The sequence below is a fragment of the Geotrypetes seraphini genome, chromosome 4 (genome assembly GCF_902459505.1).
Source record: "Geotrypetes seraphini chromosome 4, aGeoSer1.1, whole genome shotgun sequence".
NCBI classification, from domain to species: domain Eukaryota; kingdom Metazoa; phylum Chordata; class Amphibia; order Gymnophiona; family Dermophiidae; genus Geotrypetes; species Geotrypetes seraphini.
In genome coordinates this window covers 262,379,189-262,396,389 of record NC_047087.1, presented here as the reverse complement: position 1 = coordinate 262,396,389, position 17,201 = coordinate 262,379,189, and the positions used below count along the sequence as shown (strand labels likewise).

The following is a 17,201-nucleotide window of genomic DNA, read 5'->3' as shown; positions in this document are numbered from 1 at the left end:
TTAAATCTTGTTTAGCTTTTGGTGAAGCTCGTGGTCATCAAATGGAGGGGAGCGTGTACTTGTCGGACCTTAGAAATGGACCAATGAGAAGGTAGACAAAAAACATTTTTTAAATAATTTATTTATGTTGTTCATTGAAAATTGGCAAATATATTCCACAACATTTAATGTCTGATTTGTAGACTAAGCTTAGAGGGATTTTTTTTTTTTTTTTAATATTTTTTTTTTGTATGAATTTTCCTTGAGGGACAAGTAAGATTGCATGCTCTCACAATTGGATGATATCATCTAATGGAGCCTGGTAAGGGACAAAAAATATCTGTATCTTCAGGCAACTTCTAGAAGCTTTTGGATTTCTAACCATGGTGTATCCCCACACAGGGCTTCCTCAGTTCTTTGTCCACAGAACTAAGACATACTTCTAATCATATTTTCTTGACATTAAAATTTTTCCTTTATTTTCACATTTGTGTTGCAACAGCTTCCATCCCTTTTATTATCTTAGGTTTTTGGCCTAACTTTTTTTTCTGCTAGACTTTATTGTAGCTTGGTGCTTGGTGTCCCAGCCTGGGCTTCTGCTTTTTTGCAATTGAATCATTTTATTTAAGCATATAAGAATTGATGTATGGGGATATGGGTAAGACCAAAGGTCCATCCTGCATAGTATATTGTTTCTAACAGTGGTCAGTCCAGGTCACAAGTACCTGGCAGAATCCCCCCAAATAGCGAGATTCCATGCTACTTACCTCCAGGGATAAGCAATGGTTTCTTTCCCTATATCGCCCTTAAATAACTGTTTATAGATTTTACCTCTAGGAATGTGTCCAAACATTTTTTTAAACCTAACTACACTAACTGCTTGTACCACCTTTCTGTAGCAACAAGTTCCAGAGCTTAACTATGTGTTGGATGAAAAAATATATTCTCTTTTCTAATTCCACTATATCTTTTTTTTTTTTTTTTTTTTTTTAATGTAGGAATCAGAATTGTACACAGTACTCAAGCTATGGTCACACCATGGAGTGGTACCAGAAGCATTATTGTATTGCTTGTTATTCTCTCTTAATAATTCCTAACATTGTTTAGGTTTTTTTGGCTACTTCTGCATTTTGAGCAGATTCAAAAAGTCTCAGAAAAAAAGCTCTCCGTGGCTATAAAAATGCAGGCAGTGTTGCAAGGCCACATCTGGAGCAGATACTCATAATTATTGCTTCTTGATATTGCTCATGATCTCAGATATTTGAAAGAGAGATTAATGATCATGAAGAGCAAAAAAATAAATATCAGTCTTTGGTTCTTCATTGGCATCTATCCAAAAGGTCCCAAGAGCTGTATTGGATGGCGGAGACGCATCAGCTTTGAACAGTCATCAGTCTTCCTCAGTACTGAACATGGATAGAAGCCATTCAACCAAAACTTTTCCAAAGTAGGATTTCTCTTTATTAATACCATAGGTTAAATGGGACAAGTTGTGCATTAAGTGGGAGGAAAAGAAACATTAGATGGCCCTTACCAGAGCATGGTGTTGAGTGCTGTGAGGTACAAACCTCTGTCCCCCTAAGCACCATCCTCCAAACCTGGACCAACGACTCTCATCCTTGTTTTTGTCAGGAGACGGACAGCTTCAAAGGATCCAAGGTGAGGCCACATGTGAGAACACTATGTGAGTCGGAAGCATGTGACCTGGCCTGCTGTATTTTTTCAACTTTGCCATCCACAGTAGTCAAGGAGAAGCTGAACAAGAAGCTTTCTTAATTCCTCACTCAATATGATGCATCTGCTTTGATAGCATTAATGTCAACATAGAAGATCACACAGCTAGTTTTCAAACACCATGCCCCATTTGGTGGTGATTCATTGATGCTGAAACCTTAAAGAGCCTCATAGCTTTTACTCAAGGGCTACCCTCAATGATGCCATGACTGCTAGTCAGGCACAGACTCGTACATCCCTTCTAGATAACTTTCTAGTCAGAATAGGAGCATTTTTGGATCTTGGTTATAAGTCAGAGAAGCTGTCGGCCAGTCCAATTACTTGATTCCCCCCATCACTCCAAGGAAAGTGTGATGGTGTCCAGTTTACAAAAATATGAGGGATACAAAGATGAGTATGTGGAAAACCTTCCTCTGTATCTAGACTTCTGTTCACAATCAAATTCGAGAAACAGCCTGTTGTGCTTGAATAAATTCTGAAAATGAGTTTACTTTGATGTTTACAGGGAGGTATTCTTGGTCCTCGTGTGAGAAAGATGTTTCTAAATGCTATGTGCTCTTCCGGTATAATTCTTGCCAGTTATTTATGAACCAATGCATACTTTGCATAAGATAAGAGTTTGCAGATGTTTTCAAGACAAATCTGGTGAGGTCAAATCACAGGTAGATAAAGGGAAAAAGTATAGAATGCACATCATCAGATTGACCTTTGCTTTTAAAACACTATTAAGAGCTTGTGCAGATGAGGACTTAAGAACATAAGACTTCCCATATTGGGACATAACTAAGGTCCTTCAAGCCCAGCATCTTATTTCCAACAGTGGCCAACCCAGGTCCCAAGTACCTAGCTAGATTCCAAGCAGTAAAACAGATTTTATGCAGCTTATCCTAGGAATAAGCAGTGAATTTCCCCAAGCCATCTCAATAATGGCCTATGGACTTCTCTTTTAGGAAATTATTCCAAACCTTTTTTAAACCCCGTTAAGCTGATTTCACCACATTCTCTGGCAATGAATTTGAGTTTAATTACACATTGTGTGAAGAAATATTTTCTATTGTCTGTTTTAAATCTCCTACTTAGTAGCTTTATCACATGCATGCTGGTCCTAGTATTTTTGGAAAGAGTAAACAAGCAATTCACATCTACCTTTTCCACTCCACTCAATATTTTATAGACCTCTATCATATCACCTATGAAACATCTCTTCTCTAACTGAAGAGCCCTAGCCACAGACCTTGGAGGGTTGGGGCAGGGACAGAACTTGATGGAATGGTGATGGAGATAGATATCACGAGTATAGCAACAAATTTGTCCCCATGTCATTTTCTACTTCCATAATAGGTTTTAGAACTAATAGACTCATGGCTGCTAGCTTCATCCCTCCATTACAATGTGCAGCAAAAAATTTCGATATACTATACTGTGTGTAGAGAATATCTTTGAAGATAATATCAAAGAGGAAGTTGCTTTCATAGTACTGAAATGTTCACATCTCTCTCCCAGACTACCTCAGACCCTACATCACCTTCTATCCCTCTCTGATATATTCAGCAGGGATCTTGCTTTTGGCCCAGAAGTCCCAGCCAGTTTCTTGGCCAAATCCTGGGTTGGGATTTGCCTGCATCCATGAGAACATCATATCACAATAAATAAAACAACCTGAATTTCAGGATTAGCACCAAATGGCCTATTGACCCATTATAATCTTGGACCTGCTGGATTCTGTATATATCATCCCCTTTGATAACAAACTGTCTATTCACTCTCCAAGGAATGTTCCTTCTCCTTGGAGGCCAAAGCAGTTGAAACTGTTATACCCTGGGAAAAAACCCAGAGGTTTCATTACAAGAATTTCCTGGTCACAGAGATAACAGGAGATTCTATTTTATCCTATACCTAAGGGCATTAAACAAGTTTGTGATTTAAGAAGAGTTCAAGATGAGTTTGAGTATTTTGATTCCCTTCCTTTGTAGTGGATACTGGTTATGTTTTCTGGATTTAAAGGATACATACATTCAAGGCACCAGAGGTATCTCATATTTGTAATGGGGAACATTTGCTGCCAGCATAATGTTCTGCTGTTTGGCTTACCAACAGCTCAATATGTATTTACAAACTGCCTAGCCATAGTAGCCATGCATTATTCAGACTGGGAGTACATGTGTGACCTTGTCTGTCCAATTGGTCGATCAAGAGCTTCTTTCAGGAAGTGGCTCACATCCATGTAGATGACATTCCAGATACTGGATTCAGTAGGGTTCCTCATAAATTTCTAAAACATCCCATCTCAGTTGGAATTCATAGGTCCTCTGCTATATAGGACTCATGCAAAAGCCTTTCTTCCATTAGAAAATAGTACCACATTGATTCCTGTGGTGCAGGAGATTTTAATGATCTAAAGGTAGCCAAACAGGTTGAAATGGCTATACTGAGAGGTATGGCCAGTAGGAAAAGGGAGATATTGATACTCCTATATATGACTGGTGAGACCTCATTTAGAATATTGTATGCACCTTCAAAAAGATATAAATAGAATGGAGTCTGTCCTGAGGAAGGCTACTAAAATAGTCGGTGGTCTTCATCATAAGATATATGAGGACAGACTTAAAGATCTCAATATGTATACTTTTGAAGAAAGGTGGGAGAGGGGAGATATGATAGAGACTTTTAAATATCTACGTGGCATAAATGCGCCTGAGGCAAAAATCTTTAGTTTGAAAGGAGGCTCTGGAATGAGAGGACCTAGGAAGAAGTAAAGAGATGATAGGCTCAGGAGTAATCTAGGAAATTACTTTTTTACAGAAAGGGTGGTAGATGCATGGAATAGTCTCCTGGTAGGGATGGTGGAGACAAAGACTGTCTGAGTTTAAGAAAACAAGGGACAAGTACGTGGGTTCTCTTAGGGAGAGGAGGTAGTAATGTATGTTGCAGATGGGCAGACTGAATGGGATATTTGGCCTTTATCTGCCTTCATGTTTTTGTTTCTAGTAGACATTTGGCACGGGGACTTCGGCTGCTCAGAGCTTACAGGATATAATTTTATTCACTAAATCTCTAAAATATTCCCTGTCCTAGTGGCAGACCAATTAAATCTGGTCAGATGAGTTTTTCATATTCCTCCTGTGGAAATTGTCCTCATCACAGATTCATCCAAATGGGGCTAGGGAGCCCCATCTAGATAGATGTCACTCACAGTATCTGCCTTCCCAGGAAAAACTTCATCAAATGTATTTCCTGGTCTTTAACATGCATGCTTTTAAAGGTTTTCAGAGATCAGTTGGCTAACAAAGTTCTTTTAGTCCAGGTGAACAATCAAGTACATATTGCATCAAAAAGCAGGGAAGATCAGGTTTATACCTCTGGGAAACCTACAGAATGCCAAATGGGGGCTATCCTTAATACCAAATGGGGGCTATCCTTGAACAGATTACCCTGAGCCATGTACCTGTCAGGAAAGGTCAAATCTTAATTGTAGACAAATGAACCATGTGCTTCAATCGCACAAGGAGTCCCTTGACTCCAATAGTAGATGTTATTTTCCATTAACGGGACATATCTGTAAAAGATGTATTCTAATCTTAGGAGAATATCTGTTTTCCTCCAGGATAGAAACTTAAAGTAGACTAATCTTTTGACATCTTTCTTTCAGATTAGTGTGTTCTAGATGTATTTCATCCAGTTCCATTCTTAGCAAAGACTCTTCTAAAATTTAATCAGGGTTATGAAAACTATGATTCTTATATCATCTTTTGGCTATGAAAAGCTCAATTCTTTCTCTTTCAGGAGCTAACTCATAGGGAGACAAGTAAGACTGGGGAATTGTGGAAAGTAAATCACTCAGGAGTAGGTAAAGTTATTGCATCCCAATATTGAGTCCATCCCCCTCATAGCTTTGAGAAAGTAACTGTAGCTCTTGTGGATCTGCCTGCTAACATTTTGCAAATTTTTCTGGTCTTTAGGAGGTCTTATGGTTTTAAGTAAAAGAGGTTTTTTTGTCCCACTGAAGAACTGCTTGAATACCTTCCACATTAGTGAGTCAGGTTTAAAGATCGACTTTTATCAGCAAAACATATATATGTGCAACTTTTGGTTGCTTATGCAGGGCTTACTTCTGTTGAAGCCTCTCAACAAGCAGATCAGAGTGACATTACAACTTCAAAAATCACTCCAGTGGTGGCTACCACCTACCAACCTCTCCAAGGGACTTTTGTTCCAAGTCCACCACATCAAAATATCCTAACAACTGATACTTTCATGATCGGATGAGGAGCCCTCCTCGATAGTCACTATAGTGAAGGAACCTGGATTTCTAAGGAGAAAACTCTCCACATCAATCTCGAATTCCGAGCAATCTGCAATGCTCTGTTCACATTCCAGGATAGTCTCCTCAATCGAGTAAAATCTGCAATGCTCTGTTCACATTCCAGGATAGTCTCCTCAATCGAGTAATACTTGTCCGCATGGGCAACCAAGTAGCCATGTATTATGTGAACAAGCATGGAGGAGTGGAATCTTGCTGTCCTCTACTTGGAAGTGATACAAATCTGGTCTTGGGCAATCCCTTGCAATATTTTCCTGCAAGCAGTTTACCTGGCAAGAAAGCAAAATGTTTTGGCAGACAAACTGATCAAAATCCTTTAGCCTCACGAGGGGACACTCAACTCCAAAGTTCTTTATCAAATCTTTGTGGATTGGAGGATCCCAGAAATAAACCTCTTTTCTCCCCCCCTCCCCCCCCACAAACACAAACTTCTTCTTTCCAAGACCACATTCTCATCCTGGTAAAGCTACACTCCACACGTTGGATTGTAAACGAGTCCTCGCTTATTACTTAGATCAGACTAAGCCTCACAGAATTTCTACTCAACAATTCCTGTTATTTGATCCAAACAATTGGAGCTCCTGTCACCAAAAGAACCATCTCAACATGGCTGGCAGATTGTATATCCTTTTCCTGTGCTTGGGCTAGGCTGATTCTTGAGGGCCGTGTCACTACACACAAAGCGTGAGCAATGGCGACTTCTTTTTTTTTTGTAGCTCACCTACGTTACACTTTCATTGAAGATATCTGCAAGGCAGCTACTTGGTCCTCAATCCATACCTTCACATCTCATTACAGTTTAGAGAATCATTCCAGATGATAGTTGGTTTGGCCAAGCAGTTCTGAGAAATTTATTTTCCATTTAGAGGCCAACTTCCCTCCAACCCTATTGGGTTTCACCAGGCTCATGTGTATAAACCCATTATCATCCAGACTCATGACCCTGGTAGCTAGAGAGCCCTATATGTAAGAATATGCTGCCTACTTGTCCTGGGATAAAGCACAGTCACTTACCTGTAACAGGTGTTATCCAAGGACAGCAGACAGATATTTTTACAACTCTCCCACCTCCCCTAGTTGGCTTCTTAGCTTTTTTTACTGAACTGATGATCCCCCAAGCAGGCAGTGGGTGGGAAGGCACTCATGCATACTCGGTGCAGGCAATCTTCAGGTTTTTAAATTGATACCACTTATGGACTGTCCATACCGGGCTCTGTGGATGACATCACCTATATGTAAGAATATCTGCCTGCTGTCCCTGGATAATATCTGTTACAGGTAAGTAACTATGCTTTCTCCAAGATCAGCAGGATTTAAGTCCTCTTATATCTTCCCATCTCCTCTAGTAGTTGTCTAGCAAGTGGGGAAGCCTGTGTGATGATTCAGCACAGAAAGTATAGCACATGCACAGTTTGTGCTCTAAAATCTTCTAGAAGTTGTATGAAAGTATGGAAGCTTTTCTCACACTAGGGCTCCATCGGATGATGATACACGTGCTGATTTGAATCTTATTGCCCACAGAGGTAAGTAACTTGGTATTCTCAACTCAGTTATAGCAATTTCTATTTAGAGTGTTCAAAAGAGAATTTATTTTTTACTCTGTTTCTTGTATTCAGATATTCATATATCACTTCTTTTTTCCAGTTTTAGTTTTAATATTAGGTAAGTTTTGCATAGTGTATGGATCTTTTTTCTCTGAAGACAAGCAGCTAGCTATTCTCGCATGTGTCATGTTGACTACACATGGCATCAATCAAATAGATAGTTCTAGTATTAGTACTAAAATTCTAAAGTCCTTTCACTGTCACTGCACTGTTGTGATTCTGCAGCACCCATTTTTTGACCTGGGAGGCCATCATTAGCACAAGAGTCAGCTGTTTACCTAGCCAATCTTTTTGGTCATATTTTTGAATAGAAAAATGTAATAGTTTTTTATCTCTTTTTTTTTTTTTTTTTTGCCCTGACCGAAAAGCCAGTGGCTTTAATTTCTGTTTAAAGGCAAACTTATGCCCACATGTGTAACTGCAAATGTCTGGGACAGGGCCATGAGAACTCGGGCAATGGCATCTGTACAAAACTGTTACATAGAGCAATTAAGTCCTAGAAAGTTAAGCTTTTTGCTGTTTCTGTTAATGAGCAAAAATCCAGCTCATCAAAACCGATATTTAAATCACTCTACCAAGGAGCAGTGCTATTAAACGATAGGTCCAGGAGACAAGTCTCCTTTCTCTATTTGAGCCAAGTCAAGGACTCTTAACATTGAACATAGGCTGGAAAGCATCAACACATGTCTTCAGCGCATGGGTCTGAAAGTAAGGAGATAAGATGTTTTGCAGTGTCAACAATGGTTGCATGTTAATGTGAACTCTGCTTCCCAGACTCATATCGACAGTCATCATATGTCTTCAGTATTGACCTCCAATTATGGATGGAGTATATCACTTCCCTACAATGTTAGCTCTGGTGTTGTCTTTAGTACTTTTCGAGGCAGAATTGGATAGCAGAATCTCTAATGTCATTCATCAGGGTAAGCAGTATCAAGTACCTCAACCTTTGGTTTTCAAATGACCTTCCTTTGGTGATTTCTAATTGGACTTGAAAGGTGCAGCAGTTAAGTTAGAGCTTAATGGATTTAGGAAGCTTTTGCTTCCCCTCAACATTACTTAATCCCAGTGCCCAAGGAGCCAAATTTTGCTCCAATGAGTTCTTAGCTTCAGGATTGTTGCTTTCCCAGATATCTGTTCAGTCACTGTTGTCAGCAACTGCAGAGTCTTTTGACTCTGGATATCTGTTGAAAGACCAGTTCCTGTGCAAGTAGCATCTGATTTCTTATAAATGGGTTGTGTACACCAACTCTCAAGTTGGATTGTAGAAGGCATCTATCATTTTTCTAAGCTCTGCCTCCTTTCCATCCTGAGCAGTGCCTTCTCTCTTCAGTCTTAACTGTCTATAAGTGAGTTGAAAAGGTGTGTTTTCCTCTTCTCTGCACTAGATTAATTATTTTTGGGTATTAATCCAATCTTTGTTGAGTCTTCCCTGTGCTAAGAGGTTCCCAGTAGTCCTGGGAGAAGGGTCAGATGTTGAGGACTGCAGCCAGGAGGACCACACATTTTTAAAAGAGCACCTGCTCTAACACTTGGAGCTCGATAATAGGTTCCCTGGGAGAGGTACTCAGCCCCATGGAGTTGGGCACGTGAGCGCAGGCTGCTTACACCCTGTGACTGGCTGGGAGACTTGGCGGAGGTTGGCTGCATCCCTGTCCCTTAAGAATCCTGTGGGAATGTGAAGGGTTGAGGGTTTTGTAACCTGAATAAAAGACAGCCCGAAGAGACAAGCCGCTGGAGCCACCCTTGCTTATCTGAAGCAGAAATTCCTTCTCCATTTTCAGATGTAGTGAGAAGCTGATGCAGGCACAGCTCATTACATTTCTACAAGTAGTTCAAATTCAATTTATTTTATATACCGCAGATATAAAACCAGGGTTAAAATCTCAGTGGTTTACAATATAAAAAGGGAGGGGACAAACACAAACAAGTTAACAAAATTCCATAAAGGTTTATGATGAAAGCTCCTATACTGCAGAATTGTATTTCTATCAGAAGGTTTACATTAAATAGCTGTACTGATCCTCAATTCATGTTTTATTATTTGAATATCCAAAAATGCTGTTTTGTTAAGGCTGGAATTATATGTAAACCTTATATTGGGATCATAGGTATTTAACTCTAGTAAAAATTGCTGAAGATCCTCCTGTGAACCCCCCCCCCCCCCAATAAAGAAGACATCATCTATAATCTCTTCCAAACATGCACTTCCTTAAAGAATCTGGACTTGTATACATGTTTCTCCTCAAAGCCATATTATATGAGTCTTCAAATTTGAAATAATTATGGCAAATTTCTAGCTCTGCCAGAGATCTAATTAACTCCCTTTTTGATGTTGGTAAATCTAGGGAAATTATTGCTCTCTGAATTATGATGTGCTTGTTGGGGCACATTAGTATACAGTACAAGGAAGTTACATCTGCTGTAATCATCATATCTGTAGATATTAGCACTGATTAACTACTTCCAAAACTTGTAAGTAGACAACATCAGCCTTTTCACGTTTCAGAAAGGACAGTAGTTTGGTACGCTTCACTGCTGAATGAAGACCCGCAGCATTCAGGGTTAAAAGTTGCAGATCATCCATAATCCCATGTCAGGAAATAAAATAAGGTGTATGTGAGATTAGAAGAACTATGCACCGGTGTGACCACCCAGCATAGCTACCCCTGGTAGGAATGTAATCTGAGTGTATGTGACCTTGCCCAGGGTACCCTGGTCTCTCCCCCACCCCCTCCCCTTTCATACATCATCCACTACCCCCCTCCCGAAATCAGACACACACACTACCTGTACATGATATCCAGTCATACTCCCCTCAGTATAATCATCATGCCAATCAACCTCCCCCAACCCCCAAGCCAGACACTACCACCATATCGGAAAAACTCTCCACATTAAAAAAAAAATAAGTTCCCACAGCCCCTCCCCCAGTAACTTATCCACTTCCCCCCCCACTCCAGCAACTTTGCATTGCTAAAGAACCAAACGAAGCCAATTACCAACTTTGAAAACAAAGATAAGTACCCAGATATAAGAAACTTGTGCAAAATGGGTCAGCATGGCATCCCAGCAAGTTCAATCTGCATCCAGTTTCTACCAGGAGAAGAGAGTGCGCAATGGCTTTGCAGCTGAGTCCTATAAAAGGGCCTGCGTGTCAGTCTCAAGCAGGAGACAAGTTTTTAACATACTCTTGCAAGGTATTCAAAGAGTCCAAGGTTTTTGTACCCTCCAGGGCAAAAACTCACACCTTAGCAGGGAATTGAACAGTAAATTTGAGTCCCCTGTTCTTCAGGTCTGCGCAATAAGGTGCCAAAGCTTTCCGGCTTGCTGCCACTGCAGACGAATAGTCATTAAACAGCAACAATTTCTTGCCATCATGCAGCAGCTCCCCCTTCTTACGATACAGAGATATGATTTTGTTGTTCTCCATGTAATTAAGAATCTGGGCTATGATCAGCTTGGGTCTGCCAGAATCTGCAACACTTGCCCCCCACACAGTGCACACGCTCTACCTTGACTGCGGAGCACAGGCCAATAGCCTTTGAGAGCCACGTCTCCACCAAAGTCCAAAGAGCCTCCTCTGACATTACTTTGGGGACCCCAAAAATGTGCAAATTATTCAGGTCCCCCTGTTCTCTTGATCTTCCAGCCTTTTGTAGAGCTGCTTGCACTGGTGTTCCTGTGGAAATATTACAGATAAGCTCGCAGATCACTTCATTCTGTAGCATGATCACTGGAGGTAACAGCGGAGCCTCTGACGCCATCTTAGGTAAGAATTTTCTCTTGCAGGCTGTGGGGCTTTGAGCAGCATAGCACTCTGGTTGCGCGACTACTAAGTCCAACAGTAAGATCAGTGGAGGTTAGGCAGTCTTAGCGTCCCCTGGGGGTACTTCTATGCAATGATAAATTGCTTCAATGGGGGGATTTTCAGGATTTATTCAGGATCCAAGTCAGAGCTGAGGTGGCGAGCCACCGCTCAGCTCAGTGTCGTCATGTGACCCCTGGCAGCCTGTCTTAATTACTGAAGAGAGCCAAGGGAAAGAGAGGGCAAGATTTGGAGGGAGCTCCCGGAGCACAGAGCAGACCCCAGGAGCATCCCCTTATGGTCTGCTCCTGGGGCAGACACCCATCCCACCCCCTTGCATGCCACTGGCTACAAGTAGTCCCTATATGATAATACAACAACTTTAATATAGAAACAATGATATGACTAAACAGATAAAACATCTTTTATCTCTAAATGCCATATTTCACACCCCCTCTCCCTGCATGCCTCACTCCATAATACCATTCCTTAATAGTACCAGCCAAGTTAAATACAATAATCAGCAGAACAGAATATTCTGACATAAATCAAAAGGAATCTTGTAGTCCCCCTCCTCAATAGGCTTCTCAACCAACCCAATAACCAATTCTTACACCCAACCCTGTACTTGTAATCCAAGGTTTTACTGTATTTGCAACTGTGCTTCAGTGTTCCCTGTGTGGGACGTCGTGGGCTGTGGAACATCACAGACTTTTGGGAAGTCTGCTTTCAGGGGGGTTGACTGCCTGACAATACACTCCCTGGACAGCCTGCTCCTTCGTTCTGGGGCTCAGCGATCCATCCCTCTGTCTGGCTTATAGGTTAAAACTGATTCTTTGGGAGGCAATGCTGAGATAAGAGGTACTGAAGATTCTGAATATTTGTCTCCCTATAAGCCTGTCTGGTGAGAATAGGGTCACAACTCGCTTGTCCAGGAATAGAGTGTGGATTTATAAGAAAAGATTAGCAGAGGTAAGAACCTTATCTTTCATTATAGAGAAACGACAGGCTTTAGTGGTCTGTTGGATTTGTGCAGAGAAAAAGAGAGAGGAGTCAAAGATGACTGAGCTTGAGAGCTGACAAGACAAGGAGGATGAAAGTGTTATCCACTGAAATAGAGACTGGGGGAAGAGGAGAGGTGGGTTTAGGTGGAAAGATAAGAAGCTGTCTTGGCCATGTTCAGGTTTAAATGGTGATGAGACATTCTGGCAGCTATGTCGGACAGGCAGACTGAGACTTGGGCCTGGATTACTGTAGAAATTTCTGGTGTAGAGGTAGATCTGGGAGTTGTCAGCATATAGGTGAAAACCATGGGAAGAGCACCAAGGAATGAATATAGATAGAAACAAGAAGAGGGCTCAAAACATATCTGCAGCTTTTGATCTGGTAGATCATAATATTCTTCTTAGTTTCATTCCTATTTGTCTAACCGTAAATATTCAGTTCACCATTCTAATACTTTGTCTAGTTCCCACTCTCTTCAATCTGGTGTTCCCCAGGACTCTGTTCTGGAACCTATACTTTTTAATATTTTTCTCACTCCCCTGTCTCCCCTTCACTCCTTAGGGTTTACTTTCTTCATCTATGCAGATATTCAGCTTCTTATTTTACTTGATTCTCATTTGCCATCTTACTATTCATCCATTTCTTCTAAACTGGAGAGAATTACCTACTAGCTTACATCTAATAAATTGAAAATTAACTTCCAGAAGACTGCAGTAATGTTTTTCTCCAAGCACTCTATTTTCAAATCCACTTAACTTCAGCATGAAAGGTGCTCCTCTGTCATTTACAACAATCACCAAGATCTTAGAAATTGTGATAGATACAGTAATACTCTAACTTTTCATTCCCATATCTCAAAGGTAGTCTCTTGCTCTTCATAAAATTCACTCTATTCATTCACTTCTTCTTCAGCCTAGTTCTCTTTGTATTCTTATACTTTCCTTAGTTCTATTGAAACTCGAGTACTGTAATTCTATTCTTATTGGTTACAGTTAGTACAAAATATTGCAGTCAAATTACTTTATCGTCACTCCAAATTTGATCAAGTTGCACCTTTTTTAAAAGCAGAGCATATTCTTCCTGGATTTTTTTTTTTTAGTCAAATCCCATTTCTGTTATGTCCCTTCCGGATTCCATACATTAGGTGTTCAATCCCAACCCGCAGTCTGGGTATTGCAGAATTCACATCTTTTCAGAACAGGTGCTGCCACCCCCTAGTGGTAGAAAGTTTCAATTTCTGCAAGTAGTCTGGGAGAAGTCTTTTGTTGTTGCTCTGATTTTGTTTCTTATTTTTTCACTTAAAGTTCATTTCTCGGTGGCTTCAGTGTCTTGAGAATCCACCCCAGTGGTCCGCTGTTGAAGATAAGGAAGCAGTCCTGCGGAGCTGGACTGCAGCTTCACAGAGAAACTCTGGTGGATCTGTGAAGCCAGCCTGCTGTGTGCCTCCCATGGAGTTTGCTGACTGGTGACCCCAAAGTCAAGGTTTCTAACGCAGGCTGAGTGTGTCTGGACAGAAACTCACCTGGGTTTCAGGGTGCAGGCTGCCTTTCCCACCTCCGACCTCGTGGCAGAGGATCTGTGGGGGAGGAGTTGGGGTTGGTCTCTGGCCGGCTGGCAGTCCTGGGCATTTGGGCCCTGATTCTCCAAAAGTGCGTCCCGATTTTAGGCAGCTGTAGGCGTCCTACAGCTGTCTAATCAGCCAATCGGGATGCACGTTTTTTTACAAAAATGCTCCCCAGGCAGGCCGCCTATATTGAAGGCGAGGCCCGCAAGACACCTAGGCCCTGATTCTGTATAGGACGCCCGGGAGAGGCGTCCTATTCAGAATCAGCCTACACTAAAACCCCGATTCTGTAACCGGCGTCCATGTTACAGACGCTGGTTAGAGAATCGGGTTAGATTAGACACGGCCCGCTACACTTATCGCGGCAAGGGATCTCTCTGCCGCTATAAGTATAGCGGGCCGCGGCCTGTCCGATCAGACCTTAGACTTAGTGGGGATGGGCGGACCCGCTATGCCTAAGGCCTGATTGGTCCAGGCTTCTAGAGCCTGGGCCAATCAGGCCTTAGGCTTTGGCGGGATGGGCCGGGAAGGGGCGGGCCCGCCTCATTTCGACGAGGCGGGCCTATCAGCTGGACGGGCAAGAACCGTCTGGCCTGAAGAACAGGTTAGTTTGGAGGTTTGGGGGTTATTAGCGATCCATATTGTCGGGGGGGGCATCTTCTGGCAGGAGGGTTTGGGCACCCTCCTGCCAGCGATCGGTAGTGTCGGGGTGGGAGGGAGATCGGTAATGTCGGGAGGGGCGGTTGGTAGTGTCGGGGGGGCGGTCGGTAGTGTCGGAGGGGGGGCATCCGATCGGACAGGCCGCGGCCCGCTATACTTATAGCGGCAGAGAGATCTCTTGCCGCGATAAGTATAGCGGCTGCGTCTACTTACAATGTAGACCAGCATTTTGCTGGCTTACATTTTAAGGTTTCTTCCTCTACTAGGGAGACGTGTAGGGCCACCTAGGCCCGCCTAAGGCCCTTAGGCGTCTTGCGGGTCTCCCTAGGCTCCCGGAGGCGCCTTCAGGCCTGCCTGGGGAGCATTTTTTTTTTTAAAACGTGCATCCCGATTGGCTGATTAGACAGCTGTAGGACGCCTACAGCTGCCTAAAATCGGGACGCACTTTTGGAGAATCAGGGCCTTGGAGCTGTTCTTTTTTTTTTTTTATTCTTTTATTTTTATTTATTTCTTCAAATTTTACAAGCATAAATCTTGACATAAAAATAGAATCATAATGCAATAAAGTAAATTCCTTATCCAACTAGGAAAACAACAGAGTAAGTTTAATGAACATAAGAACATAAGAACTGCCATACTATTACGAGAACATCGCTAAAAATAAACAACCACGAATACCCAATTTCCAAAAACATAAAAATACTGGGTATCACTCTTGACACTCACCTAACTATGACCGACCACACAAATTCACTAGTGAAAAAATGCTTTTACACGCTATGGAAACTAAGAACCATAAAAAAATACTTCGACCCTACATCATTCAGGCTCCTGGTACAGGCACTGACCCTATCCCTCCTCGACTACTGCAATATCATCTACCTGGGCATCCCACAAAAGACAATAAAAAAACTGAAATTAATACAAAACACCGCCGTCCGCCTAATTTTCGGTCTAAGAAAAAACGACCACATCAGCCCCTACTATAAAAAGCTGCATTGGCTTCCAATAGAAGCGAGAATTCTTTTCAAATTTGCTTGCACCTGTTTCAAGCAAGCCTGGGGACTAGCACCATCATACCTACAAACTCACTTCAGCCTACACAACCCCACTAGAACGACCAGAAATAAAAACATCTTTGCTTACCCAAAGATTACAGGCTGCAGATACAAATCCTTCTTGGACAGAACCTTTAAGTTCCAAGCGAACAGACAACAAATTTGGCTGAAAAACCACATAAACGAACCCAATACGACTTATAGTGCATTCCGCAAATCAATCAAAACCGCCCTTTTCGCAAAATTCATTGACTAAAACAGCCCCCTCCCTCACTAGGACTCCTCCTCAACAAACGCCCTTCTCTTTCTCAAGAAGCCCCTCCTTTTCTGATCTCCTCTACCCTTAGGACTCCATCTGATGGATGTCCTAAATCTCTCAGATACTCTTTGCCCATAGATCTCCAATTTAACACGCAAGTTTCCCATCCAGACTATCGTACTACATCAAGACTCCTTGTACGGTATTATATTTAGACTTTTATATGCTATTGTATTTAGACACACTGTATTCTATACTATTGAATTTAAACTGTATTATATGTTATTGTATTTAGACTCACTATATTGTATCGTAAGTCGATCTATAACACCGTATTGTATTAAGATTTTTGCTATTCGCTGAATGTCCAGCCTTCTTATAATGTAAACCGCCTAGAAGTCGCCTGACTATGGCGGTATAGAAAAATAAAGTTATTATTATTATTATTATTATTATCTCCGGATCAGACCCATGGTCCATCGAGTCCGGCGATCCGCACATGCGGAGGCCCAGTCAGGTATACACCTGATGTAGTTTTAGTCACCCATATCCCTCTATGCCTCTCATAAGGAGATGTGCATCTAATTTGCCTTTGAATCCCAGCACAGTGGATTCTTTAATAACCTCCTTTGGGAGAGCATTCCAGGCGTCTACCACTCGCTGCGTAAAACAGAACTTCCTGACATTTGTCCTGGACTTGTCCCCCCTTAGCTTCAAACCATGTCCTCTTGTCCGTGTCGCGTTGGACAATGTAAATAATTTATTTTCCTGCTCTATTTTATCGATGCCTTTCAGCATTTTGAACGTCTCGATCATGTCCCCTCGCAGCCTTCTCTTCTCAAGGGAGAACAGTCCCAGTTTCTTGAGTCGTTCCTCATATTCCAAGTTCTCCATACCTCTTATTAACTTCGTTGCTCGTCTCTGCACCCTCTCCAACAGTTTTATATCCTTCTTTAGGTTGGAAGACCAATGTTGGACACAGTATTCCAAGTGTGGTCTGACCATTGCTCTATAAAGCGGTATTATGACTTTCTCCGATCTACTCGTGATTCCTTTCTTTATCATGCCTAACATTCTGTTTGCTTTCTTTGCCGCTGCCGCGCATTGTGCCGACGGCTTCAGAGTCCTATCTATCAGTACACCCAGGTCCTTTTCTTGTTCGCTCTTACCCAGAGTTGCGCCTGACATTCTATACTCGTATTCCTTATT

General features: G+C 41.8%; 1 protein-coding gene across 3 annotated transcripts in view; it reads left to right on the top strand.

The window, feature by feature from the left end:
- LOC117360069 overlaps positions 1 to 17,201 on the top strand; it is a 219,874-nt gene that overhangs the window by 124,007 nt on the left and 78,666 nt on the right. For all 3 annotated transcript variants that reach the window (XM_033943703.1, XM_033943701.1, XM_033943702.1), the window contains one exon: positions 16 to 91. In XM_033943703.1, coding sequence (XP_033799594.1) covers positions 16 to 91 — 76 coding nt within the window. The remainder of the gene's footprint in view (positions 1 to 15; positions 92 to 17,201) is intronic.